The sequence below is a fragment of the Oncorhynchus kisutch genome, linkage group LG1 (genome assembly GCF_002021735.2).
Source record: "Oncorhynchus kisutch isolate 150728-3 linkage group LG1, Okis_V2, whole genome shotgun sequence".
NCBI lineage: Eukaryota > Metazoa > Chordata > Actinopteri > Salmoniformes > Salmonidae > Oncorhynchus > Oncorhynchus kisutch.
The window spans coordinates 43824971-43852390 of record NC_034174.2 but is presented as its reverse complement, the minus strand read 5'-3'; the positions used below and the strand labels follow the sequence as shown (position 1 = coordinate 43852390).

The 27420-nt window shown below is 42.9% G+C and overlaps 1 protein-coding gene and 1 pseudogene across 1 annotated transcript; one reads left to right on the top strand and one right to left on the bottom strand.

Annotated features, from left to right (window-relative positions):
• Window positions 1-412: 412 nt before the first annotated feature.
• On the top strand, window positions 413-4355 carry LOC109870322 (acidic mammalian chitinase). Its single transcript, XM_031825210.1, has 11 exons — window positions 413-524; window positions 954-983; window positions 1129-1330; window positions 1715-1771; window positions 1858-2023; window positions 2246-2370; window positions 2512-2635; window positions 2795-2980; window positions 3187-3309; window positions 3632-3770; window positions 3928-4355. Exons 1-11 carry the CDS (start codon window positions 485-487, stop codon window positions 4209-4211), a joined length of 1476 nt encoding a protein of 491 aa, XP_031681070.1. The 5' UTR covers window positions 413-484; the 3' UTR covers window positions 4212-4355.
• Window positions 4356-16290: 11935 nt separating this feature from the next.
• LOC109870408 (sodium- and chloride-dependent neutral and basic amino acid transporter B(0+)-like) lies at window positions 16291-26505 on the bottom strand (annotated as a pseudogene).
• Window positions 26506-27420: the final 915 nt, after the last annotated feature.

Here is a 27420-nt window from a genome sequence, read left to right as displayed (position 1 = left end):
TTCTTGGTCGTACTGGTGGTGAGTTGACGCTGATCTTATATTCAGTAGTTCTTCTCGGCTGTATGTGATGAAACCTAAGATGACCTGGGGTACTAGTGTAAGAAATAACACGTAAAAAAACAAAAAACTGCATAGTTTCCTAGGAACGCGAAGCGAGGCGGCCATCTCTGTCGGCGCCGGACAGAGGCTATGGGGTGACTAATGCACCCATCTCTATGGTTTCACCAAATGATCAATTTCAGTGTCAGTTTCACCAAATGATTACAACCCAAAACAGACTTGATTTTTTTATTGTCAGCTTATCATGTCTTAAAACAAGGACATATGAAGTTTATCAGTGTTTTTGTTAAGGCAGTGGAAACCCATGTTCAAACAAGTGACTGAGGCTGATTGAGTTTTGCTGCGGAATGGGAAAGTCCTAGAGATATGAGTGAGATAGGAGTGGTCGTTGAGAGTATAAAAGGGTTCAGCAGCCCATGGAGCAATGTACAGAGCAACCATGGGCAAACTACTCATCTGCGTTGGTAAGGGGAATTTATTTTGGCTTATTTAGCTTATAACTGTACTATTCGTCTATCTTTCTTTCAAACCTTTCATTTACATTTTAATTGTAATGAAACTTAGCAACATTCAGACATACTATGCTCTATGCTAAGGCTTTGGCTCCCTGTGGAGAGAATTGGCCACTGACGAATGTCCTCTAGCTATGCATTTTGTCAATGCTACTGGGTTCAATGTCTGTTTCTAAGGACTGAGGTTGCCAGCACCATGACCCATCTATATTCATGTCTGAGGGGAAGAACTGCACTTTATATCATGATCATTACAGTTCTGAATTATGTTGACTTTAAAAAAAGTTTAATGTAACATAAAATCTCTCCCTTTGTCTTTCTACTTTCTTTACTTCTGTCTGTCTCGCTTTCTCTCATCATTCTCCTTTTCTCCCTCTCTAGGACTGGCTCTCCTGCTGCATGCACAGCTAGGTACGTTTTAAGTACATTTAATTTACATTTAGCCAGCATCTAGGTAAGTAGCCAATCAGAGAACACTCAACTTACAGTCAACTTACAGAGCATGACAACCATGACTAAAACTCCAAACTCTAACATTACTACTATCCTTCCATAGGATCCTCCTACATCCTATCCTGTTATTTCACTAACTGGGGCCAGTACCGGCCAGGAGCAGGCAAGTATTTCCCCACCAACGTGGACCCCTGTCTCTGTGACCATCTGATCTATGCCTTTGCCGGCATGGCCAACAACGAGATCAAGACCTATGAATGGGACGATGAGAAACTCTACGGACAGTTCCAGGCTCTCAAGAACCAGTGAGAGAGAGACACACACATGCACAAACACTCACGCACAAACACACACTCAAGCAGGCATGCACACATGCACATACGCATGCATGCATGCAGGTATGCACACACATAGACAAATGCAGGCAAACACTTTCTCATTCAGGCATGTACACACCACAGGAGGTTTGTGGCACCTTAAGTGTGGAGGACGGGCTCGTGGTAAGGGCTGGAGCAGAATTAGTGGAATGGTATCAAATATGTGAAACACATTGTTTCCATGTGTCTGATGGCATTCCATTTCCGCCATCCCAGATATTTTTATGAGCTTTCTTCCCCTCAGCAGCCTCCCGTGGTGCACACATGCACGCCTAAGCCAGTAATAACCCTAAGTCTTGTATTTGGTAACAGGAACAGCAACCTGAAGACTCTGCTGGCCATTGGAGGATGGAATTTTGGCACTCAGCCGTAAGTGGAGATGCATATAAACATGCAAGTGCACACACACATTTACACACACACCCTGTGTCTGAGCTGTGTGTGTGTGTACCCAGGTTCACAGCAATGGTGTCCAGTGCAGCCAACCGCCAGACGTTCATCAGCAGCGTTATCAAGTTCCTGAGACAGTACCAGTTTGACGGCCTGGACATTGACTGGGAGTATCCCGGATCCAGAGGCTCCCCACCCGCAGACAAGGCCAGATTCACCACCTTGCTGCAGGTTAGACTCAAACACCCAAACACATACACACACACACACACACAAATGAATAATCACACATACAGACACACACAAACACACACGCACGAATGAATAATCACACATACAGACACACACACACACAAAATAGCTCATGCACACACAAATGAACACACAGACAAGAATGAACGCTTGAACACCCACATGAACACAAACATCCCTTTGTGCACTCTCTCCCTCTAGGAGCTGATGGCTGCCTTTGAGGCTGAAGGAAAGAACACCAACCGTCCTCGTTTGATGCTGACTGCAGCTGTTTCTGCCGGAAAGGGAACCATCGACTCCGGATACCAGATCGCCGAGATTGGATCGTTAGTACATACACACTGGATCTCATTCATACATGACTTCTTAGGAAAAATGTGTACATTAAAGCATGCATGTCCTATCAAATACTTCTTGGCATATTGGAAACACTCTTTCTCCTTCCCTTTTCTCCCTCTCCCTCTCAGGGTGTTGGACTATCTGCATGTGATGACCTATGACTTTCATGGATCTTGGGAACACAACACTGGAGAAAACAGCCCTCTCTACAGAGGACCAGCTGATCAGGGAGATTACATCTACTTCGATGTGGTGAGTCTCTCTCTCTGTGCCCATCTCTTCCTCTCTCTCTTCCTCGGCTCATTTATCTCTTCCTTCCTATTTAGTTTTGAGCTGAGAGTGAGTTCCACATTTCTTAATAATTATTCTCTCTCCAGTGTTCTCACTACCACATACTATGTGTGTTCTCAGGACTATGCTATGAAGTACTGGAAGAGCAGTGGTGCCCCCGCTGAGAAGCTCCTGGTTGGATTCCCCACCTACGGCCACACCTTCCAGCTGGCCAGTGGCTCTAACACTGGAGTAGGCGCACCGGCCAATGGCCCCGGCCCGGCCGGACCCTTCACCAGACAGTCTGGCTTCCTGGCCTACTACGAGGTAATTGACACAGGATTAAGATTGGTCCGAAATTACACCCTCTTCCAATCCCTACACAGTGCACTACTTGTGTGCTCTTGTCAAAGGTATTGTCCTGGGGAACAGGGTGTCATTTTGGACGCAAACCCCGTGTATGTTTTTGAGTGATTACATCTGCAGCTTCCTGAATCATGCAACTTGCAACCCTAACGTGTGTGTGTCATTAGATCTGCACCTTACTGAAGCAGGGAGCTACCCAGGCCTGGGACTCTGCCCAGATGGTGCCCTACGCCTACACCCAGCAGAACATCTGGGTTGGATATGACAACGTCAAGAGTTACCAGGACAAGGTCTGTGTTTGTGGGGTGTTTGTCTGTTGGAGGAAATATATGACTAGGGGGTAATGGTGTAGCATCCTACTCTGTTACAATAATCCTTATAATATATGGAATTAAACAGTAGCTTTTTTCTTCCTGATTTACAGTAGTGAGTGCATACATTTTGTTATGGGTGACCCCAGCGAGAATCGAATCCACCATCCTGTCAATGAAATATCCATCTCTACCAACTGAGCAACATAGGGCAAATGTTGAAGTTCTATCACCTATACATATTTATCCAATTTCACCCCGTTAAGTAAACCCTCCTCTCCCTTCTCTTTCTCCACTACAGATCGAGTGGCTGAAGAACACTGGCTTCGGAGGAGCCATGGTGTGGAGTCTGGATCTGGATGACTTCTCTGGAACCTTCTGTGGACAGGGCAGATATCCACTGATCAACACCCTCAAGTCTGGACTGGGAACCGGAGCCGGTGAGAGACACAGACACATGCATGCCTGCATGCACACACAAACATTCAACAGCAATCCTCTCTATCACTCTCTCAAATAGTAGTAGAAATGTAGTTGAAATTATCTCAAATTATCTCAACCCCCTTCCCCCACTCCAATGTCCTCCATCTCTCCCAGCTTGTGCCGCCCGTACGGTCCCCATCGCCCCAGTGACCCCTACCCAGCACCCACTTAACCCCCCACAGCCCGGTGGTCAAGGTGGCAGCAGCAGCGGTGGCAGCAGTGGCGGTGGCAGTAGTAGCAGCGGATCTGGCTTCTGCGCCGGGAAGGCTGACGGAATATACCCTGACCCCACCAATTCCAACCACTTCTACAATTGTAGCCAGGGCAAGACCTACGACCAGCAGTGTGCTGCCGGCCTGGTGTTTGACGCCAGCTGCAAGTGCTGCAACTGGGCTTAAGAAACCATCGTTCCCCTTATTAATGAAGGAGCTGGGTCTGAAGGTTATGTGGTTGCTAGGGCCACTGTTGTCATGTCCTATTCTAACATCAGCTCCATTTAACATGTCAAATCCACTCTAATAAACTCCCAACATATGAATGCATCCTGCTGTCTCAGGAATTGTATTTATTCCGCTCTGTGTGGGTTTGAGGTCAACTTCATTGCACTTTGAGCAGAATCACCTTGAATCCCACATAGCTAGTCATTATCTGAACAAGATTAGCAATTCTGCTCCTTGCCATTCTCAAACTGATTCCCTCAAACACCTTTTGTCAGTTTAGTTTTTATACAATTCATTCCACCACAGAGAATCGCAGTAAAATATAAGTCCTTTACTGCAGTCAAACTTTACCAGGCTGACAGACACGGTATAAAGCACGCAGAGCTTAGACTGACTCATCATTAACATGACATAATGATAGGCTCACCATGTCTTTTTAACTACCATTTCATCCAAATTCAAAAATACAAGACACACATTTTAAAACTGTTCTTTTTGAAATGCTGAAAAGAAAGAATATATAGTAAATGTTATTTTCTTTACAGAATTTGAATATAACTTGACATGCACATTGTTTTATTTCAAATCAAATCAAACTCTTGGTCACATGCTCCGAATACAACAGGTGTAGGTAGACCTTACAGTGAAATGCTAATTTACAAGCCCTTAACCAACAATGCAGTTCAAGAAAGAGTGAAGAAAATATTCATAAAAAGTAACACAATAAAATAGTAACGAGACTATGTAAAGGGGTACCGGTACTGAGTCAATTAGCAGGGGTACTGGTTACTGGTACTGTCAAGATAATTGGCCATATAAGGAGGGGTTAAGGGGGGGTCAATGTAAATAGTCCATGGTGGCCATTTGATTAATTGTTCAGCAGTCTTATGGCTTGGGGGTAGAAGCTGTTAAAGAACCTTTTGGACCTAGACTTGGCGCTCCAGTACCGCTTGCCATGCGGTAGCAGAGAGAACAGTCTATGGCTAGGGTGGCTGGAGTCTTTGACAATTTCTTGGGCTTTTCTCTGACACCGCCTAGTATACAGGTCCTGGCTGGCAGAAAGCTTGACCCCAGTGATGTACTGGGATGTACGCACTACCCTCAGTAGCGCGTTACAGTCAAATGCCGAGCAGTTGCCATACCAGGCAGTGATGCAACCGGTCAAGATGCTCTCGATGGTGCAGCTGTAGAATTCCAAATATTTTCAGTCTCCTGAGGCGGAAAATGTGTTGTCGCTCCCTCTTCACGACTGTCTTGGACCATGATAGTTCGTTGGTGATGTGGACACCAAGAAACTTGAAACTCTCAACCCGCTCCACTACAGCCCCATCAATGTTAATGGGGGCCTGTTCGGTCTGCCTTTTCCTGTAGTCCATGATCAGCTCCTTTGTCTTGCTCAAATTGAGGGAGAGGTGGTTGTCCTGGCACTACACTGCCAGGTCTCTGACTTCCTACTTATTTTATTTTTTATTTTTTTTATTTTACCTTTATTTAACTAGGCAAGTCAGTTAAGAACAAATTCTTATTTTCAATGACGGCCTAGGAACAGTGGGTTAACTGCCTGTTCAGGGGCAGAACGACAGATTTGTACCTTGTCAGCTCAGGGGTTTGAACTTGCAACCTTCCGGTTACTAGTCCAACGCTCTAACCACTAGGCTACGCTGCTACGCTACGCTGTCTCATCGTTGTCAGTTATCAGGCCTACCACTGTTGTGTTGTCAGCAAAATTAATGATGGCATTGGAGTCGTGTTTGGCCACTCAGTCGTAGGTGAACAGGGAGTACAGGAGGGAACTAAGCATGCAACCCTGAGGGGACCAAGTGTTGAGGATCAGCATGGAAGACGTGTTTTTGGCTTCCCTTACCACCCTTACCACCTGGGGGTGGCAAATCTGGAAGTCCAGGATCCAGTTGCAAAGGGAGGTGTATAGTCCCAGGGCCCTTAGCTTAGTAATGAGCTTTGTGGGCACTATGGTGTTGAACGCTGAGCTGTAGTCAATGAACAGCATTCTCACATAGGTGTACCTTTTGTCCAGGTGGGAAAGGGCAGTGCGGAGTGTGATTGATTACGTCATCTGTGAATCTGTTGGGGCGGTACGTGAATTAGAGTGGGTTTAGGCCAGTGATAGTTAATTGCATTGTTAACAAATGACAAGAACATCATGTGTATGAATGAAATTCAGATAGAGTGGAATATTTTGTTATAAAAAAAGTTATTTCACTGTCAACTGTGTGTATTTTCAGCAAACATAACATGTGTAAATATTTGTATGAACATAACAAGATTCAACAACTGAGACATAAACTGAACAAGTTCCACAAGCCCTCAGTCCAGCCACTCTCAGCCTATTGCGGACAGTCTGAGCACTGATGGAGCGATTGTGTGTTCCTGGTGTAACTCGGGCAGTTGTTGTTGTCATCCTGTACCTGTCCCACAGGTATGATGTTCGGATGTACCGTCCCCTTGCAAGTGTTGTTACACATGGTCTGCTACTGCGAGGACGATCAGCTGTCCATCCTGTCTCCCTGTAGCGCTGTCTTAGGCATCTCACAGTACAGACATTGCAATTTATTGCCCTGGCCACATCCGCAGTCCTCATGCCTCCTTGCAGCATGCCTAAGGCACGTTCACACAGATGAGCAGGGACCCTGGGCATCTTTCTTTTGGTGTTTTTCAGAGTCAGTAGAAAGGCCTCTTTACTGTCCTAAATATTCATAACTGTGACCTTAATTGCCTACCGTCCGTAAGCTGTGTCTTAACGACCATTCCACAGGTGCATGTTCATTAATTGTTTATAGTTCATTGAACAAGCATGAGAAACAGTGTTTAAACCCTTAACAATGAAGATCTGTGAAGTTATTTGGATTTTGAGAATTATCATTGAAAGACAGGGTCCTGAAAAGGAGACGTTTCTTTTGTTGATATAACTCAGGTAGTTTAAGCAATTTTAACACTTGAGCAATAAAGCACGAGGGGGTGTGGCATTTAAGTGATAATTCCCTCGAAGCCGGTGTTTGGAGGATATATTGGTACGGGTGTTGTTAGGCCCAAGACGAAGTTGGGTTACCAACATATTCAAATAATGATTGACATATTTTAACTTGGGGATCGAGCGACGCAGCAGACTATGGCACTGCATCACAGTGCTGGAGGCATCACTACAGACCCGGGTTCGATCCCAGGCTGTGTCACAACCAGGAGTCCCATAGGGCGGCACACAATTGGTTAAGTGAGGGTTTGGCCGTGTTAGTCCGTTATTGTAAATTTAAATTTGCTCTTAACTGACTTGCCTGGTTAAATTAAGATAAATAAAAAAAACACTATTTAGATGAATTTATTCATACTACTTCATCCTTCCATGAGATATAGTCCTGACATGAGATATAGTCCTGACATGAGATATAGTCCTGACATGAGATATAGTCCTGACATGAGATATAGTCCTGACATGAGATATAGTCCTGACATGAGATATAGTCCTGACATGAGATATAGTCCTGACATGAGATATAGTCCTGACATGAGATATAGTCCTGACATGAGATATAGTCCTGACATGAGATATAGTCCTGACATGAGATATAGTCCTGACATGAGATATAGTCCTGACATGAGATATAGTCCTGACATGAGATATAGTCCTGACATGAGATATAGTCCTGACATGAGATATAGTCCTGACATGAGATATAGTCCTGACATGAGATATAGTCCTGACATGAGATATAGTCCTTCCATGAGATATAGTCCTGACATGAGATATAGTCCTGACATGAGATATAGTCCTGACATGAGATATAGTCCTGACATGAGATATAGTCCTTCCATGAGATATAGTCCTGACATGAGATATAGTCCTGACATGAGATATAGTCCTGACATGAGATATAGTCCTGACATGAGATATAGTCCTGACATGAGATATAGTCCTGACATGAGATATAGTCCTGACATGAGATATAGTCCTGACATGAGATATAGTCCTGACATGAGATATAGTCCTGACATGAGATATAGTCCTTCCATGAGATATAGTCCTGACATGAGATATAGTCCTGACATGAGATATAGTCCTGACATGAGATATAGTCCTGACATGAGATATAGTCCTGACATGAGATATAGTCCTTCCATGAGATATAGTCCTGACATGAGATATAGTCCTGACATGAGATATAGTCCTTCCATGAGATATAGTCCTGACATGAATCTAAGATTGCTACCCAAGTTGGCTAGTCATTTGTTCTATCGGTTCAGTTGCCAGAGATGCGACAAAGTCGTCAATTATTTTTGTTCTGTATCTATGAACATGACCCAGTCGTTTGTTCTAAATGTTCCATTGTCATACTGGCTGGTCACATCATACAGTGCAGCCAGAATAAGAGCCAAGTAGCTGCACGTGTGTTTGTTTAAGCTGTTTTCTAGTGACATTTATTTGGATACATCCATAACAATGAGCAAATGATGCGCGATTTCGCCTGGCATAGAAAATGTGCTCACTCGTCAGGACACTTGTCAGAGGAGCTAGCCAACAACACAGCTAACACAATCACTTCAAACTGAAGCTGGAAAGACTGCAAACTAGCTACATTTCATTTGGTTTTACCTGTTTCCTATTGACATCTTTGTTTAAATCCATAAAAATAATGCCAGCTGATTCATGATTTCGAATGGCTGAGAAAAGCTGTCTGCCTGTCTGTCTTGTCCCGACTCCTGACACATTCATTACTATGGGACAGCTGGAGATTGAAAGTCTGTGTTTTTTTATAGTGGAGATCAAGTTTATAATTCAACACGGAGTGCCTGTACACAGCCCATAGCCGTGGTGTACTGGCCATATACCACAAACACTTGAGGTGCCTTATTGCTATTATAAACTGGTTACCAACATAATTAGAACAGTACAAATAAAAATGTTGGCATACCTGTGGCATACGGTCTGACATAACACAGCTTTCATCCAATAAGTATTCAGGGCTTGAACCATCCAGTTTATAGTACGCTACAATTCCAAATGATAGCACATGAGTGACTCTTGCCACTTTGTCCTATTGAAGCACACTGGCAGATGGAGAATGATGATGTAGTGCAGCCACATCCATATATGACTTGATTCCCTTGAGCACAGCACTTAACCCTACTTGCTTCTGTAAATCATTCTGGATAAGAGTGTCTGAGGGTTGAGCACAGCACTTAACCCTAATTGCTTCTGTAAGTCGTTCTGGATAAGAGTGTCTGCTAAATGACTAAAATGGAAACATAAATTGGTGTCAATTTGATACATTTATGAGGTATAAAATATAGAAATGTACAGTGTTCATGCCCAGATGCGGCATGCATACATTAGCCCTTGATCAACACTATAGTTTCGGTCCCCCAACCAATACCTTTCACAACGTCGCACACAGACACATGGACCCCCTCCTAACTAACCCATCATATCCAGACTCAATAATCAGAACAGTGGGGTATGATGTTTACATACAAATCGTGGTAAATACATTCAAAACATGAGGATGTAATATTCACATCACCAGCCTCTCCCCACCAATACACACAAACACACAGACCTCCATCCTGACTAGCCCATCACAACTTCAAGCCTTCTCACTTAAGAAATGTGGACAAAGGAGTATAAGTGTTATGCCAAGACATGGAACCCTCATCCTAACTAACCCATCACATCAACCCCTATGGTGTCACCATAGGCCCCAATACAATAGCCCCTTGTTCAACACAATAGTCTGTCACCCCACCAACACATTTCACAACATGTCATACTGTAATCAGAACAGTGGGGTGTGATGTTTATACACAACATGTGGTAATGCCCCGTTCACTCAGAACAATGGGTATGATATTTACTACATCCTGGTTGTGATATTCAAATCCTAGAGAGAAGTCCCGCCCCCCTCATAAATCAACGAGGTGTGAAAGATAGTTCGACAGGAGCCATCCTACTCATAGGCATAAACTTAGGAGCAACTGCATTAGGACTTAACCACACTTTGGAGTAGACAGATGCAAACTGAACAGAAAGAGTGTACTGATCCCCAACGCGCTTGGCCGACGCAAAGGTCATGAGCAGGGAAGTGTTGTAGGAAAGGACCTTCAGGTCCACAGACTCCAATGGTTCAAACGGAGGCTCATACAAAGTGTCCAGGACCAACGGCAGGTCCCAGGTCGGTGTCATACGCCTAGACTCTATGGTCCGGTCCTTTCAGGAACCACACCACCAGAGGATGAGATCCCAGGGTAGAGCCATCCCTACATGAAACGCCAAAATGGCTGCCATAAAAATCTTCAACCTTCATGGGTGCCAAATCCTCCCGTGCGCCTGGGACAATAAAACAGGAAGAAACGTAACCACCAGGCGGATGATCTCCGGGAACCAGGGTTGTCTGGGCCCGATCCCATATCTCGGCTCCAACCGAGGGGTGCAGTCTCCACTCCATAGAGATAGGACCACCTGGAAAGTTGATCCGCACACACGTTGAGAGATTTTTAGATTTTTAGATTTTATTTTTTATTTCACCTTTATTTAACCAGGAAGGCAGGTTGAGAACAAGTTCTCATTTACAACTGCGACCTGGCCAAGACCAAGCAAAGCAGTGTGACACAGACAACACAGTTACACGTGGAGTAAACAATAAAAATAAAGTCTATATACAGTGTGTGCAAAAGGCATGTGGAGGTAGGCAATAAATAGGCCATAGGAGCAAAAAAAAATACAATTTAGCAGATTAACACTGGAGTGATAAATGAGCAGATGATGTGCAAGTAGAGATACTGGTGTGCAAAAGAGCAGCAAAGTAAATCAAATACAAACAGTATGGGGAGAAGGTAGGTAGATTGGGTGGGCTATTTACAGATGGACAATATACAGCTGCAGCGATCAGTTAGCTGCTCAGATAGTTGATGTTTAAAGTTGGTGAGGGAAATAAGTCTTCAACTTCAGCGATTTTTGCAATTCGTTCCAGTCACTGGCAGCTGAGAACTGGAAGGAAAGGCGACCAAATGAGATGCTGGCTTTGGGGATGATCAGTGAGATATAACTGCTGGAACGTGTGCTACGGGTGGGTGTTGTTATCGTGACCAGTGAAATGAGATAAGGCAGAGTTTTACCTAGCATAGACTTATAGATGACCTGGAGCCAGTGGGTCTGGCGACAAATCTGTAGCGAGGGCCAGCCGACTAGAGCATACAGGTCACAGAGGTGGGTGGTATAAGGCGATTTGGTAACAAAATGGATGGCACTGTGATAGATTGCATCCAGTTTGCTGAGTAGGGTATTGGAAGCTATTTTGTAGATGACGTCGCCGAAGTCGAGGATCGGTAGGATAGTCAGTTTTACTAGGGTAAGTTTGGAAGCATGAGTGGAGGCTTTGTTGCGAAATAGACGCCGATTCTAGATTTGATTTTGGATTGGAGATGTTTAATATGAGCCTGGAAGGAGAGTTTACAGTCTAACCAGACACTTAGGTATTTATAGTTAGGTATCACCCGGTATTTATAGTTATGTACCACCCGTCCAGGGTGGTAATGCTACTCGGGCGGGCGGGTGTGGGCAGCGAACAGTTGAAAAGCATGCATTTGATTTTACTAGCGTTTAAAAGAAGTTGGAGGCCACGGAAGGAGTGTGGTATGGCATTGAAGCTCATTTGGAGATTATTTAGCACAGTGTCCAAGGAAGGGCCAGATGTATACAGAAAAGTGTAGTCTGCGTAGAGGTGGATCAGGGAATCGCCCACAGCAAGAGCGACATCAGTGATAAATACAGAAAAAAAAGAATCGACCCGAGAATAGAACTCTGTGGTACCCCCATAGAGACTGCCAGAGGTTCGGACAACATGCCCTCTGATTTGACACACTGAACTCTGTCTGCAAAGTAGTTGGTGAACCAGGCGAGGCAGTCATTAGAAAAACCAAGGCTATTGAGTCTGCCAATAAGAATACGGTGATTGACAGAGTCGAAAGCCTTGGCCAGGTCGATGAAGACGGCTGCACAGTACTGTCTTTTATCGATGGCGGTTATGATATCGTTTAGTACCTTGAGCATGGCTGAGGTGCATCCGTGAATGGCTCGGAAACCGGATTGCACAGCGGAGAAGGTATGGTGGGATTCGAAATGGTCAGTGATCTGTTTATTAACTTGGCTTTGGTCTGTAACAGTTTGGGTCTAGGATGTCACCCTCTTTGAGATCTTTAGGGATCTCGGATGATACGAAAGAGAGGTTGAACATGCTGGTAATAGGGGTTGCAACAATGGCGGCGGATAGTTTTAGAAAGAGAGGGTCCAGGTTTTGCTACTCTTTCAGACTGCTGAATGGATTTGGGTGAAGGAGAAGCTGGGGAGGCTTGGGCGAGTAGCTGCGGGGGGGGGGGGGGCAGAGCTGTTGGCCGGGGTTGGAGTAGCCAGGAGGAAGGCATGGCCAGCCGTTGAGAAATGCTTATTGAAATTTTCGATTATCATGAATTTATCAGTGGTGACAGTGTTACCTAGCCTCAGTGCAGTGGGCAGCTGGGAGGAGGTGCTCTTGTTCCTCATGGACTTTACAGTGTCCCAAAATGTTTTGGAGTTAGAGCTACAGGATGCGAATTTCTGCTTGAAAAAGCTAGCCTTTGCTTTCCTGACTGACTGCGTGTATTGGTTCCTGACCTCCCTGAAAAGTTGCATATCGCAGGGACTATTCAATGCTATTGCAGTCTGCCACAGGATGTTTGTGCTGGTCAAGGGCAGTCAGGTCTGGAGTGAACCAAGGGCAATATCCTATCCTGGACTTGCGTGTTATAAACAAGATCTGGGGAGATACGTTGCCCTGAGTAACAGGGAATTCACACCGCTCCACACAAGCAGCACCCTACACAGGGTAATGTCCCCAATCACTGCCCTGGGGCTTTGGTATATTTTTGTAAACTAGAAGAAAAAGTCCCTCCTACCATCCCTCTTACACCACTTCCAGCAGTGTCTGGTCCCCTATCCAGGGACCAATCAGGACCAACCCTGCTTAGTTTCAGAGGCAAGCCAACAATGGGATGCAGGGTGGTATGCTGTTTGCACCTGGTTTCTTGACTCCGCCACGACCAGCCAATCGCCCAGAGAGGCCAATACTCGGATCCCCTGGCACCACACCGGTCACAAAACCGCTTCCACCACTATAGAAAAGGTGCAATAGAGAAATAGAGAGATGGTGAGGATGTATAGCACATCAAAATATGTTTCCTTCAGATCTATGGACATGAACCAATAGCGGGTGAAGTGTGAGCGTTTTGAGGTGTTTGTTTATAACACGCAAGTCCAGGATAGGATGCAACGTTAAATAACTCTTGAGAACTAAGTACCAGCTGTACTTCTGACACGGGGACCAACTGAATACCCTACTTTTGAAGGAGAGAGGAAATCTCCTCTCTCAAGACAGACGCTAGGACCTTGGGGACCCAATGATGTAATGACACCACGAAAATGAGGAGGAAGCACAGCAAACTGCAGAACCTACCCCCTTGTCACAGTTTTCATCACCCATGGTGAAACTCTGCATGCCCCCCACTGGAACGGAGCACACTGCCAGTCTACCATAAATTAGCTCCTGAAGGGGTAAAAGGCCACCCTGACTACTGGGATAATATATATTATTATATTTTGTTATGCTTGTTTAAATATCCACCACTCTTGACAATCGTGTGTCCGAATGTGGGGAAGGAACTGTGCATTCTGATACCAGGCAAACACCAGCTACGGGGACATCTGCAACCAGTCACTTGCCCCATTGACTGAGCCACTTGGGAGCACTATTAGAACAGTAAATGCTTGGGGATGAAGGCCCAGGGCCATACAAACTTGTTGGCAAAACTGGCGCATCCAAGTACATCTGCCTGTCTGTCTCAGTAATCCCAAGAACCGGTGCTGTTTACTCTGAAGCACCATGCTAGGATTATCCCCCTTTTTAGCCTCTGGAGCTAAGTAACTCGCAACTCATCGGCAAAGTCTTTAAACAGGGGTAAGTGACACTTCAAAGTTGCAGGGACAAGAGGTAAAGACCTCCCCCAAACCTGGAGTAACTCCAAATCCTCCATAGCCAATCAGGGATAGTACATCATCCCTGGAATCCGGACTCTGAAAACTAACAGAGAAACACTCCAGGCAACAGGACAGCACTCGTGAGTATCTTTAATTTTCCTTGTGAAACCACATGCCCTAGGCAGGGTTTGAGATTCAAACACAAATGTTATCCAAGCAAGGAAGCGTTAGCTACACAAGCAGAGCAGAAAGTAGTTAGCTTTTTAGCAAACACAAAAACTAATACCAAGACCCAAAACTCGCAACATCTAGGGGGACTAGTACTTTCTCCCCATTAACAGATACTTAAGTTGGAGCCGAACCTTGTAGCCTTTGTGTGCTTAAAAAGTTTGCAAATTGCGTGACATGTTCTTCCTTCAAGCGAGCTGAAGAGTGAAGAATTGAGGAAATGGATGTGAGCCCTGGTATTATAGCCAGGAAGGTGGGGCTTCCGAGGGCGGGCTAGGCATCCATTGACCTGCTGGGCGTGATTTTAGTTTGCTTCAAGTGAATAGGATTGGTCGTTGACTCCCCATAGTATGTACAACTTCAACTTCATGTAAAATCTGTGGTTTTATGAATTAAAATATTAAAAACAACAGACAAGACCACAGTACAAAGTGAAACTAAGAATTCATAATTAAATAATTAATCAGTAAATCACAATAAATCATAATGATGACACCACACATATGATATACACACATATTTATTTGGACAGTAAAATGAACTTTTAATTTGGCTCTACAATTAATGTAGAAGTGTTCAGAAACATATTCTATTCTTATTTACAATAAAGGTTACTCCAAACTGGCACAATACATTACTTAGCATTCATTTCTATTGGGCACAACATCATGAAACACAACCAAAACGAACTGCAAATGCATCCAACAAGGTTGTAGAGAGCGGCAAGTAGCCTAGAGATGACAGTGTTTAGAGCGTTGGAACAGTAACTGAAAGGTTGATAATGAATGCCAGAGCCGACAAGATAAAAAAATCAGTTGATCTGCCCTTGAGCAATGCACTTAACGCTAATTGCGCCAGGTTCCCTGTCAATAATGGCTGATCCCTGGCTGTGACACGACTCTCAGGGGGAGTTGCAATATACAAAAAACACATTTTAATTTCACACTTGTACAAGTTACTCACTTGTACATGCAGGATATAGGCACCCCTTATTTGACCTTTTGAGTATCACAAGCTTGATGTAGTCATTGCGTGCTCGGAATATGGGACTCTTAAATAAATTACAAATTAATTTGTCCAAATACTTATGACACCCTCAAATGAGGGAACTTGATACATTAAGTGTATTAATAAAGAAACAGTAAAACAGATATGTTTGAAAATACCTTCAAAAAGAAGGTGGCAGTCTGTGACGTAGCAGCTTCACTGTCCAACTAAATACATAGGGGAGTGTAAGTATAAAACGTTTTTAAAATCTTATTAAAATTGGTGATAGCATATTTACATTTGAGTCATTTAGCAGATTCTCCTATCCAGAGTGACTTACATGAGCAATTAGGGTTAAATCAAATCAAATTTTATTTGTCACATACACATGTGTTAGCAGATGTTAATGCGAGTGTTGCGAAATGCTTGTTGCCTTAATCAAGGGCACAATGACAGATTTGTCATCTAGTGCGCGCACACGCACACACATGCAGCTGGTGGCACCTTAATTGGGGAGGACGGGCTCGTGGTAATGACTGGATCGGAAGGAGTGGAATGGTATCAAATACATCAAACACATGGTTTGATGCCATTCCATTCTCTCCGTTTCAGCCAGTATTATGAGCCGTCCTCCTCAGCAACGACACACACACACACACACACACACACACACACACACACACACACACACACACACACACACACACACACACACACACACACACACACACACACACACACACACACAATGGGGTTATTGGATTCTGACAATTGCAGGAGGACTTCCAAACACTCTCAGATGTCCTAAGGATCCACATCTCTGCCAACCACACCCACCTGCCAGGGGTTTCCTTGGGAGGTGAGTATTTTCCAGACAGCGAGGAGGGGGATCCAGATGAGACAGAAGGCGATCATACACCATCCTAGAGCCACGCCCCATGCAGGGTACTGCACCGTACTGAATGTCAACAACGACCACACCAGGATCATCTACACATCAACATACACACACAAACAAGAGTTAGAGAGTGTGGGTGCGTCTGTTAGAGAAACAAAGGGGTTAGAGAAATGAGGACCATTGAACAGAGAGCCAGGTAGGATAGAATCTAAGTTCTAAAGAGAAAGACAGAGACAGAGGCAAAGAGCAAGAACTCACAATGATGATGGCGGGAGAGATGAAGAACCAACAAGCTCTCCACCACAACCAGAAGAGAGAGCTCCTCATCCCAATCATCATCTCTATGTCCTTAATGAAACGGTTTCCTCCTACACAAACACATAATACATGTCACAGAATATGTACAGTGGGGCAAAAAAGTATTTAGTCAGCCACCAATTGTGCAAGTTCTCCCACTTAAAGATGAGGCCTGTAATATTCATCATAGGTACACTTCAACTATGACAGACAAAATGAGAAAAAAAATCCAGAAATCACATTGTAGGATTTGTAATGAATTTATTAGCAAATTATGGTGGAAAATAAGTAAAAAAACAACAATTTGTCTATAATCAACAGACTGGTTTTCTTGATGTTTATAGTACTCTCTGGTGTGCAATCTGGTTTCTGCTCAGGTTATGGATGTGTCACTGCAATCTTAAAGGTCCTCAACGATGTCACCATTGCCCTTGATTCTAAGCAATGCTGTGCTGCTATTTTTATTGACTTGGCCAAAGCTTTTGACATGGTAGACCATTCCATTATTGTGGGCCGGTTAAGGAATATTAGTGTCTCTGAGGGGTCATTGGCCTGGTTTGCTAAATTCCTCTTTCATAGAATACAGTGTATAAAGTCAGAAAATCTGATGTCTCAGCCACTGTCTGTCACCAAAGGAGTATCCCAAGGCTCAGACCTAGGCCCCACACTCTTCTCAATTTACATCAACAACATAGCTCAGGCAGTAGGAAGCTCTCTCATCAGTTTATATACTCAGCTGTCCCCTTCCCAGATTTTGTGTTAAATGCACTACAACAAATCTTTCTTAGTATCCCACAAGCTTTCTCTACCTGTTCTGAACACCTCCAAAACAAAGGTCATGTGGTTTGGTAAGAAGAATTCCCCTCTCTTCACAGGTGTGATTACTACCTCTGAGGGTTTAAAGCTTGAGGTAGTCACCTCATACAATTACTTGGGAGTATGGCTAGACAGTACACTGTCCTTCTTTCAGCATACATCAAAGCTGCAGGCTAAAGTTAACTTCTTATGGGCAGGTGGGATGGTAGCGTCCCACCTGGCCAACATCCGGTGTAATTGCAGAGCACGAAATTCAAACTACAGAATTATAAATATTTAACTTTCATAAAATCACAAATGTAATACAGCAAAATAAAGCCTAACTTCTTGTTAATCCAGCCGCTCTGTCAGATTTCAAAAAGGCATCACGGCGAAAGCACACCATGCGATGATCTGAGGACAGCACCCCGCATACAAAAGAATTTAAAAAAACATTTCAACCAGGCAGGTGCGCCACAAAAGTCAGAAATAGCGATATAATACATGACTTAACTTTGATGATCTTCTTCTGTTGACACTCCAAAAGGTCCTAGATACAGTGCCTTGCGAAAGTATTCGGCCCCCTTGAACTTTGCGACCTTTTGCCACATTTCAGGCTTCAAACATAAAGATATAAAACTGTATTTTTTTGTGAAGAATCAACAACAAGTGGGACACAATCATGAAGTGGAACGACATTTATTGGATATTTCAAACTTTAACAAATCAAAAAATTATTCATCCCCTTTACTTTCAGTGCAGCAAACTCTCTCCAGAAGTTCAGTGAGGATCTCTGAATGATCCAATGTTGACCTAAATGACTAATGATGATAAATACAATCCACCTGTGTGTAATCAAGTCTCCGTATATATGCACCTGCACTGTGATAGTCTCAGAGGTCCGTTAAAAGCGCAGAGAGCATCATGAAGAACAAGGAACACACCAGGCAGGTCCGAGATACTGTTGTGAAGAAGTTTAAAGCCGGATTTGGATACAAAAGATTTCCCAAGTTTTAAACATCCCAAGGAGCACTGTGCAAGCGATAATATTGAAATGGAAGGAGTATCAGACCACTGCAAATCTACCAAGACCTGGCCGTCCCTCTAAACTTTCAGCTCATACAAGGAGAAGACTGATCAGAGATGCAGCCAAGAGGCCCATGATCACTCTGGATGAACTGCAGAGATCTACAGCTGAGGTGGGAGACTCTGTCCATAGGACAACAATCAGTCGTATATTGCACAAATCTGGCCTTTATGGAAGAGTGGCAAGAAGAAAGCCATTTCTTAAAGATATCCATAAAAAGTGTTGTTTAAAGTTTGCCACAAGCCACCTGGGAGACACACCAAACATGTGGAAGAAGGTGCTCTGGTCAGATGAAACCAAAATTGAACTTTTTGGCAACAATGCAAAACGTTAGGTTTGGCGTAAAAGCAACACAGCCCATCACCCTGATCACACCATCCCCACTGTCAAACATGGTGGTGGCAGCATCATGGTTTGGGCCTGCTTTTCTTCAGCAGGGACAGGGAAGATGGTTAAAATTGATGGGAAGATGGGTGGAGCCAAATACAGGACCATTCTGGAAGAAAACCTGATGGAGTCTGCAAAAGACCTGAGACTGGGATGGAGATTTGTCTTCCAACAAGACAATGATCCAAAACATAAAGCAAAATCTACAATGGAATGGTTCAAAAATAAACATATCCAGGTGTTAGAATGGCCAAGTCAAAGTCCAGACCTGAATTCAATCGAGAATCTGTGGAAAGAACTGAAAACTGCTGTTCACAAATGCTCTCCATCCAAACTCACTGAGCTCGAGCTGTTTTGCAAGGAGAAATGGGCAAAAATTTCAGTCTCTCGATGTGCAAAACTGATAGAGACATACCCCAAGCGACTTACAGCTGTAATCGCAGCAAAAGGTGGCGTAATACAAAGTATTAACTTAAGGGGGCTGAATAATTTTGCACGCCCAATTTTTCAGTTTTTGATTTGTTAAAAAAGTTTGAAATATCCAATAAATGTCGTTCCACTTCATGATTGTGTTCCACTTGTTGTTGATTCTTCACAAAAAAATACAGTTTTATTTCTTTATGTTTGAAGCCTGAAATGTGGCAAAAGGTCGCAAAGTTCAAGGGGGCCGAATACTTTCGCAAGGCACTGTACATAAAAAATGGCCCTTTTCTTCGATAATGTCCTTCTTTATATCCATAAAAACTCAGGTTAGGGAGGCGCTCTTTAGTCAATAATCCACGCAGTTTCCCTTCATCAAAATGCATACAAAATGAATCCCAAACGTTATTAATAAACTTTTCCAAACAAGTCAAACAATGTTTATAATCAAACCTTAGGTACACTAATACGTAAATAAATTATCAAATTTAAGACGGAGAATCGTTATTGTCTTTACTGGAGAAAAATACCAAAGCACGCGCTCTCATGCACACGCTTGGAAACACTACAGCCAAAATGGGAGCCACCTAGAAACACTACAAGTTCTTGCTCATTTTTCCAAAAATTTGCATGAAACTCTTTCTAAAGACTGTTGACATCTAGTGGAAGCCCTAGGAACTGCAATCTGAGGATTTCGCCTTACAATAAAAGTGCCAGCCATTGAAAACAGTGGTAGGCTGAATTGTTTTGGGGGGCGATGGTTTGTCCTCGGCGCCATATCAGTTCTGTTCTAGACATCATTTTAACAGTTTTAGAAACTTTCGAGTGTTTTCTATTCAAACCCACCAATTATATGCATATCCTTGCTTCTGGGCCTGATTAACAGGCAGTTTACTTTGGGAACGCTTTTCATCCGGACGTGAAAATACTGCCCAAGGAAGGTTAAATCTAGACTTGGTTTCCTCTATTGTAATCGCTCCTCTTTCACCCCAGCTGCCAAGCTAACCCTAATTCAGATGACCATCCTACCCATGCTAGATTACGGAGACATAGCTTATAGATCAGCAGGTAAGGGTGCTCTCGAGTGGCTAGATGTCCTTTACCATTCGGCCTTCAGATTTGCCACCAATACTCCTTATATGACACTGCACTCTATACTCCTCTGTAAACTGATCATCTCTGTATACCTGTCGCAAGTACCACTGATTGATGCTTATTTATAAACCCTCTTAGGCCTCACTCCCCCCTATCTGAGATATCTACTGTAGCCCTCATCCTCCACATACAACACCTGTTCTGTCAGTCACATTCTGTTAAAGATTACAGTCACATTCGCTCGTCTTTTCAGTTCGCTGCAGCTAGCGACTGGAACGAGCTCCAACAACCACTCAAACTGGACAGTTTTATATAAGTCTCTTAATTCAAAGACAATCATGGACACTTACTGTTGTGGCTGCTTTGCATGATGTATTGTTGTCTCTACCTTCTTGCCAAATGTGCTGTTGTCTGTGCCCAATAATATTTGTACCATGTTTTGTGCTGCTACCATGTTGTGTTGCTACCATGTTGTTGTCATATTGTGTTGCTACCATGCTGTGTTGTTATCTTAGGTCTCTCTTTATGTAGTGTTGTCTCTCTTGTCATGATGTGTGTTTTGTCCTATATACTGTATCTTTTTTTTTATACCAGCCTCGGTCATAGGCCGTCATTGTAAATAAGAATTTGTTCTTAACTGACTTGCCTAGTTAAATAAAGGTTAAATAAATTAAAATTAAATTAAAATAAAAGTAATAGGGTGAATGCACTTAACTACAAAATAATAGAAACACTTAACACAGTAATAAATTATATTATATATAATATATATTATATAATAATTATATTATTTATATTATAACAAATTATATTGAAAGCAGGTGCATCCACACAGGTGTGGTTCCTGAGCTAGTTAAGCAATTAACATCCCATGCTTAGGTCATGTATAAATATGTTGGGCAGGCCATTATTTTTGCTACCATGGCTATGCCACTATAGGATGACAATGCCCACATCCACAGAGCACAAGTGGTCACTGAATTAGTTGATGAGCATGAAATATGTAAATCATATGCCATGGCCATCTGTCAGCAGATCTCAACCCAATTGAACACTTATGGAAGATTCTGGAGAGGTGCCTGAGACAGCGTTTTCCACCTCCATCAACAAAACATCAAATTTTGGAATTTCTCGTGTTAGAATGGTGTCACATCCCTCCAACAGAGTGCCAGACAATTGTAGAATCTATGACAAGGTGCATTGAAGCTGTTTTGGCTCGTGGTGGCCCAATGCCGAGCTGCCTAGCGATGGAAAGCCCGCCTGACGAGCTAAATGCCTTTTATGCAAGCATCACTGAACCATGCATGAGAGCACCAGGCTGGTCATGGCTCACATCAACACAATCATCCTAGACACCCTTGACCCTTAAAGTCTAGAACCAACAGGACCCTGAACAGCTTCTACCCGCAAGCCATAAGACTGCAAAACATTTGTTTAGCTAAATAGCTAAACAAAGCTAAATAGATAAACAAATAGCTAAACAAATAGTTAAACAAATAGATAAACAAATAGCTAAACAAATAGCTAAACAAATAGCTAAACAAATAGCTAAATAGCTAAACAAATGGCTAAACAAATAGCTAAACAAATAGATAAACAAATAGCTAAACAAATAGCTAAACAAATAGTTAAACAAATAGCTAAACAAATAGCTAAATAGATAAACAAATAGCTAAACAAATAGCTAAACAAATAGTTAAACAAATAGCTAAACAAATAGCTAAATAGATAAACAAATAGCTAAACAAATAGATAAACAAATAGCTAAACAAATAGCTAAACAAATAGTTAAACAAATAGCTAAACAAATAGCTAAACAAATAGTTAAACAAATAGCTAAACAAATAGCTAAACAAATAGCTAAATAGCTAAACAAATGGCTAAATAGCTAAACAAATGGCTAAATAGCTAAACAAATAGCTAACCGGACCACCTCCATTCCCAGCTAACAATTCTAGGATGAGATAAAATACATTTAAAATAAAGTGTCCAGTTTTCCATTTGTTAGCGGAACATTCGAGCATGTTTGTGTTAAAGTTGGAATATTCCCTTAAAGCCAAACAGAATGGATCTCGAACGTGGTTATAATGTTCTCAGAATATACAACATGAATGTTCTATGTGTGTTTTATGGGACGTTGCAAGAACATTCATGTGTCCAGTTTTCTGAGGATTAGGAGAATATTCCATCAATGTCCCACCAAACATATACAGAACATGGTTGCCATATTATCAGATTATACAGTATTAATGTTCTAGATGCGTTTCATGGAAATGTTGCAAGAATATTTCTGTGTATCAGTTGTCTGGCCGTCACCAAGGAAACATTTTCCAAAATGTTTAACTACGCATCATGCCTTGTTACTGTTGCCAAGCACATCAAGGCCCTGATTGGTGAACCACTGATCTGCCCACAGTTCTTTTTTTTGTTTAGCAAGTTTATGGATACTCACACACATTGTGATTTATACATGAATTATTATTGAACATGTCCTCACTTGGGATTTGCACTCAAATCTTCCTGCTCTGCCTCTATGTGTCACGCTTGTTAAAATCGATGGACCAAGGCGCAGGGTGATCGGAGTTCCACATCTTTATTAAAAGCGAAACTTCTCAACAAAAACAATATACAAGTAACAATACGTCAAGTAACATAGTGCAACAAGCGCATACACTAACAATATCTCACAAATGCAGGTGGGAACATGGACACCTTAAGTATGCTCCCCAATTAGAGACAACGATAATCAGCTGTCTCTAATTGGGAACCATACTCAATCCCAAACATAGAAATTAATCGACTAGAACACCCCCTAGTCATGCCCTGACCTACAACACAATAGAGAACCAAGGGCTCTCTATGGTCAGGGCGTGACACCATGTCTGTGTCAGTTAATTTGACTATTGTATCATCATCAATTAGATTTACTGATTTCAACAATTGAAGGGCTTTCTGTATAGTTGTCTAATGTCGATGGGGCATATTAACCTGTTAAATGATACTCCTGAATCACTATATCTATAAAAGTTTTTATTGAGTGAAATTTTAACAGAGCGGAGATTTACTTAACTGTACATATCTTAATTTATAACTCTTGTTGCTGCAAATTTGTGGTGTATTCAAGGTTTTCAAAGGCTTCTAATGTCAGAATTGATTTGCCCTAACAAAAAAGTATTAATCCCTACAAAAGCTTTCCAATAATTACAATCCACATAATAATTCACATTTCCTGTTGCTGCAGGATTATTTTCCTGCTTTAGCAAACTGGCTCAAATTAAGATCCTACATCTTTCTGTAGCATATTTCAATTTACCGTAGATATAGAAGACTCCAATGAGCTACAGCAGAGTCGAGATCACTAGAACAAAGCCAGCACAGAACTAATCTATCAGAGTCACCCAGTATATCACTGCCTGGAGAGACACACACACACACACACACACACACACACACACACACACACACACACACACACACACACACACACACACACACACACACACACACACACACACACACACACACACACACACACACACACACACACACACACACACAGTCATCACACACATACACACACAGACGCATGCACACACTCACAAACACACACACACATATAGCATGAATGAATTTGCACTAAATGGTCAACAGCGAAGGAAATTGTGGGATCTAAGGACGTACTTCAGTTACGGTAACTAAGGACCTACCTGGGTTACGCACGGCAGGCCGAGCAGGAAGAGAATGGCACAGGGAGCCACATAGACAATGGAGTTTTTTTTTATTTGAAGGTTTCAGGAAAGGCCTCCTGTAGGCAGGTGGAGATGACCTCTGAGGGAACAGAGGTCAAGAGTCAGAGGTCAGGGGTCATTGTCTAGGTCTAGTTGGTAGTGTGTGTTTGTGTCTGTGACTGCCAGCGAACTGCGAGTCGAGTCCGAGGGTGAGCAGCATGAAGAAGAAGAGGATGGACCAGAGAGGAGAGATGGACAGCTTGGACAGGGCATCAGGGTATGCAATAAATGCTAGGCCAAAACCTACACACACACACTCTGTTAGTTTTTTAGGTGGTTATCATGTCAGGTAAAGCTGAATACAGTACAGTGTTGTACTACTGACCTGCCTGGGCCACCTCTGATACAGGCTTTCCATAAACATGAGCCATGTGACCTAGGATGGAGAGGATGGCGAAGCCTGCAAACACACTGGTACCTATACGGTGACATTAGTTAATAAGGATCAAACACACTGTCAATGAAACACAATGAAACCACTGGAACTGTATTCTTAAATGTATATTTCATAGTTTCTATGATGCAATTGGCATCAGTCTGTTGTGTGTGTGTTTTCCATACCACAGTTGGTGAGTCAGACGATCAGCGCATCCTTGAACACATTGTTGTGGAACTTGTTTTAAAAAGGACAAGGCTGTGACTCCACCCCACGCTATCGACAGCGAATAGAACATCTGTATCGCTGCATCCCTCCACACCTGCCACAGACACAGACACAATCATAGATGACACAGTCAGCCTCAGTAACTTTTAACAGCAATCAGTTAGGCATTTTGAGTGAACCATCTATTTTCTACAAGGTATCAAAGTTTGACTTTGAAATTTGACATCTGTTCATGTTTCTCCAAACATCTAAGGGTGAAGTTAAGGTAAACAATGGTTTTTGATGTTTAAGTTGAGACACTGTTACAGAACTCCACAAAAATGAAACCGAAAAGACTTGAGTCGAGCTGGGGATTTACATCTGGTTAAGGGATGAGGTTTGGGGATAAGGTAAAAATAGGGTTAAGTTTAGGAATGAATTCAGAGCGATTAAGGGTTAAAGATAGGGAAAGGCATAAAACAAAAAAAAGGATTGCCTAGCACTGGGATTGAACGTGAAACCTTTGGCATTGGAGTGTGGCTTATACGCCCATTTATGTCCACAACACCATAGCAAGCTGACAGCCTACTTGAATGCAATAGCGCTCCCCGACAATCCCAGACGTTCTTGGGACTTCAAACTAGGGTGATTTCCCTGTTCTGTGAGCAACATAACTAACTGGTAAACTAATACTGCCTCTCCAGCTGATCAGTGGCAGATATGGTGAGAGGAACCCTGACCTAGTGGGGTTAAAGGGTAGTGGTTTGTTCCTGAGTAGATATGAGTAGAAAGGTCATATGTGAGAGGTTAGTCCCTGACCTCTGCCTCGCACAGTTTGGCGAGGTTGGACTGGGAGCCGATATGTAACTCAATGCCGTCTCTGGCACCCTCTAGTGTCACTCCACGGATCAGCAGGATCAGCAAGACCACATATGGAAACGTAGCAGTGAAATAAACAACCTAGGGACAGACACACAAACAATTATTAGACTGACAACATACACACACACATCAGAAAGACAGGACCAACTCACACACACAAAATGGATCTGGGTGATACAGACTTTTCCTGAGGACTTGATGCCTTTGTATAGGGCAGCCGCAATGAGCAGCCATCCCAGCAGCAGGCAGAGAGCCAGATGCCAGACCACCGGACCAGTCTCATCCAGACTACTAGATCTTTGTAAGGCCACCAGGCTGGGGAGGGACGTACAGACAGATAGACCACCTTACAGACTGGCTATATTGTAAAAAATCATGAAAACTAAAATGTGCTTTTTGGTCTTAATTTAAGGTTCGGGTTAGGCCTTAGGGTTAGCAGTGTGGTTAAGGTTAGGGTTAGGTATACAATCGAATTGTATGACTTTGTGGCTGTGTCAACTATTGACCACTCTGTAGAGCTGCCTCCAGAACAAGATTCATGGTGAAAAACACTAACCTGTCTTACAGACAGGCTCAGCTTACCAACTGCATTACAGGCAACCTGGCATTCAACACAACCTGTGCTCCCACTGAAGTATTTTCGACTGCGAGCAAAAATGAAATAGAATTGAGGTGTGTGTGTGTGTGTGTGTGGGTTTGAAACTCACTCCCAGTACTGTTCGCTGGGACTATGTACTGGAATGCTGATATTTCCCTCTGGGCAGGTCCCATTCTCCCACAGCGTCATGTTGGCTGTAAGTACTGGCACACTCCAATTGGAAACTCTTGTAACATTGCACACTTCTGTAGAGGTCAGAACTCATTGGTCAAAGTGGCAGAGTTACTGGTCACTCTTTCCTGGTTCACCTGGGTCATGTTCATTAAAGCACACAGTGGAAAATGTTTTTACATGTTTAGCAATTGAAAATTGAAAATACTGGACAAGTCCAGGTTTTCTTCTGTTTGGAGCCTAGTTTACACGATGGAAGAGTAAAAACTGCACAACATGGACACTTCCCCACATCTTTAGATGTGATGCTACATTATAAAACAGGCACCTCTAGGTGTGAGGCTACAGTTGCTGTTGGACCAGTAGAAACAGTCGCTCCATGGCAGAGGGGACTTGAAGGATGCAAACATGTAGTAGAGACCGTGGGCAATGATGACATTATAGTAGATGGCTACTAACGTACTGACCAAAACCATGGCTACACACACACCTGAAGAGGAGAGGGAGAGGGATGAAGGGTTAAAAATAATTGCTGTTTGATTATTATCAAGGAGGATTCTTCAATATTTGAATCTGAATTTCACTTCACTTCCTGCATAGATTTAATTGAGGTGAATTGTCCCTATCCCTGATAGCAAAGTGACTTCACTGACAAAACATGCAGGTCTGTGAAGTTCCATCTTTACCACATTCTGATTCAGCCCGAGGCAAACAGTCAGAACCATTGATTCCTGGTGTACTGGTCAACCTGTCACGTTGTAGTTCCTTTTCTTCAGATTTATGTAAACAAGGAAGCTCCATTTTGAGGTAAACATTCTCTAAGACCTGGCAGAGAACATGATAAGTCTGATAAGTGTGTAATTTAACCACCACAGCACGCGCTAGAGTAACTGCAGTGGCAATGAAAATAAATAAATAGATGAGTCACAAACA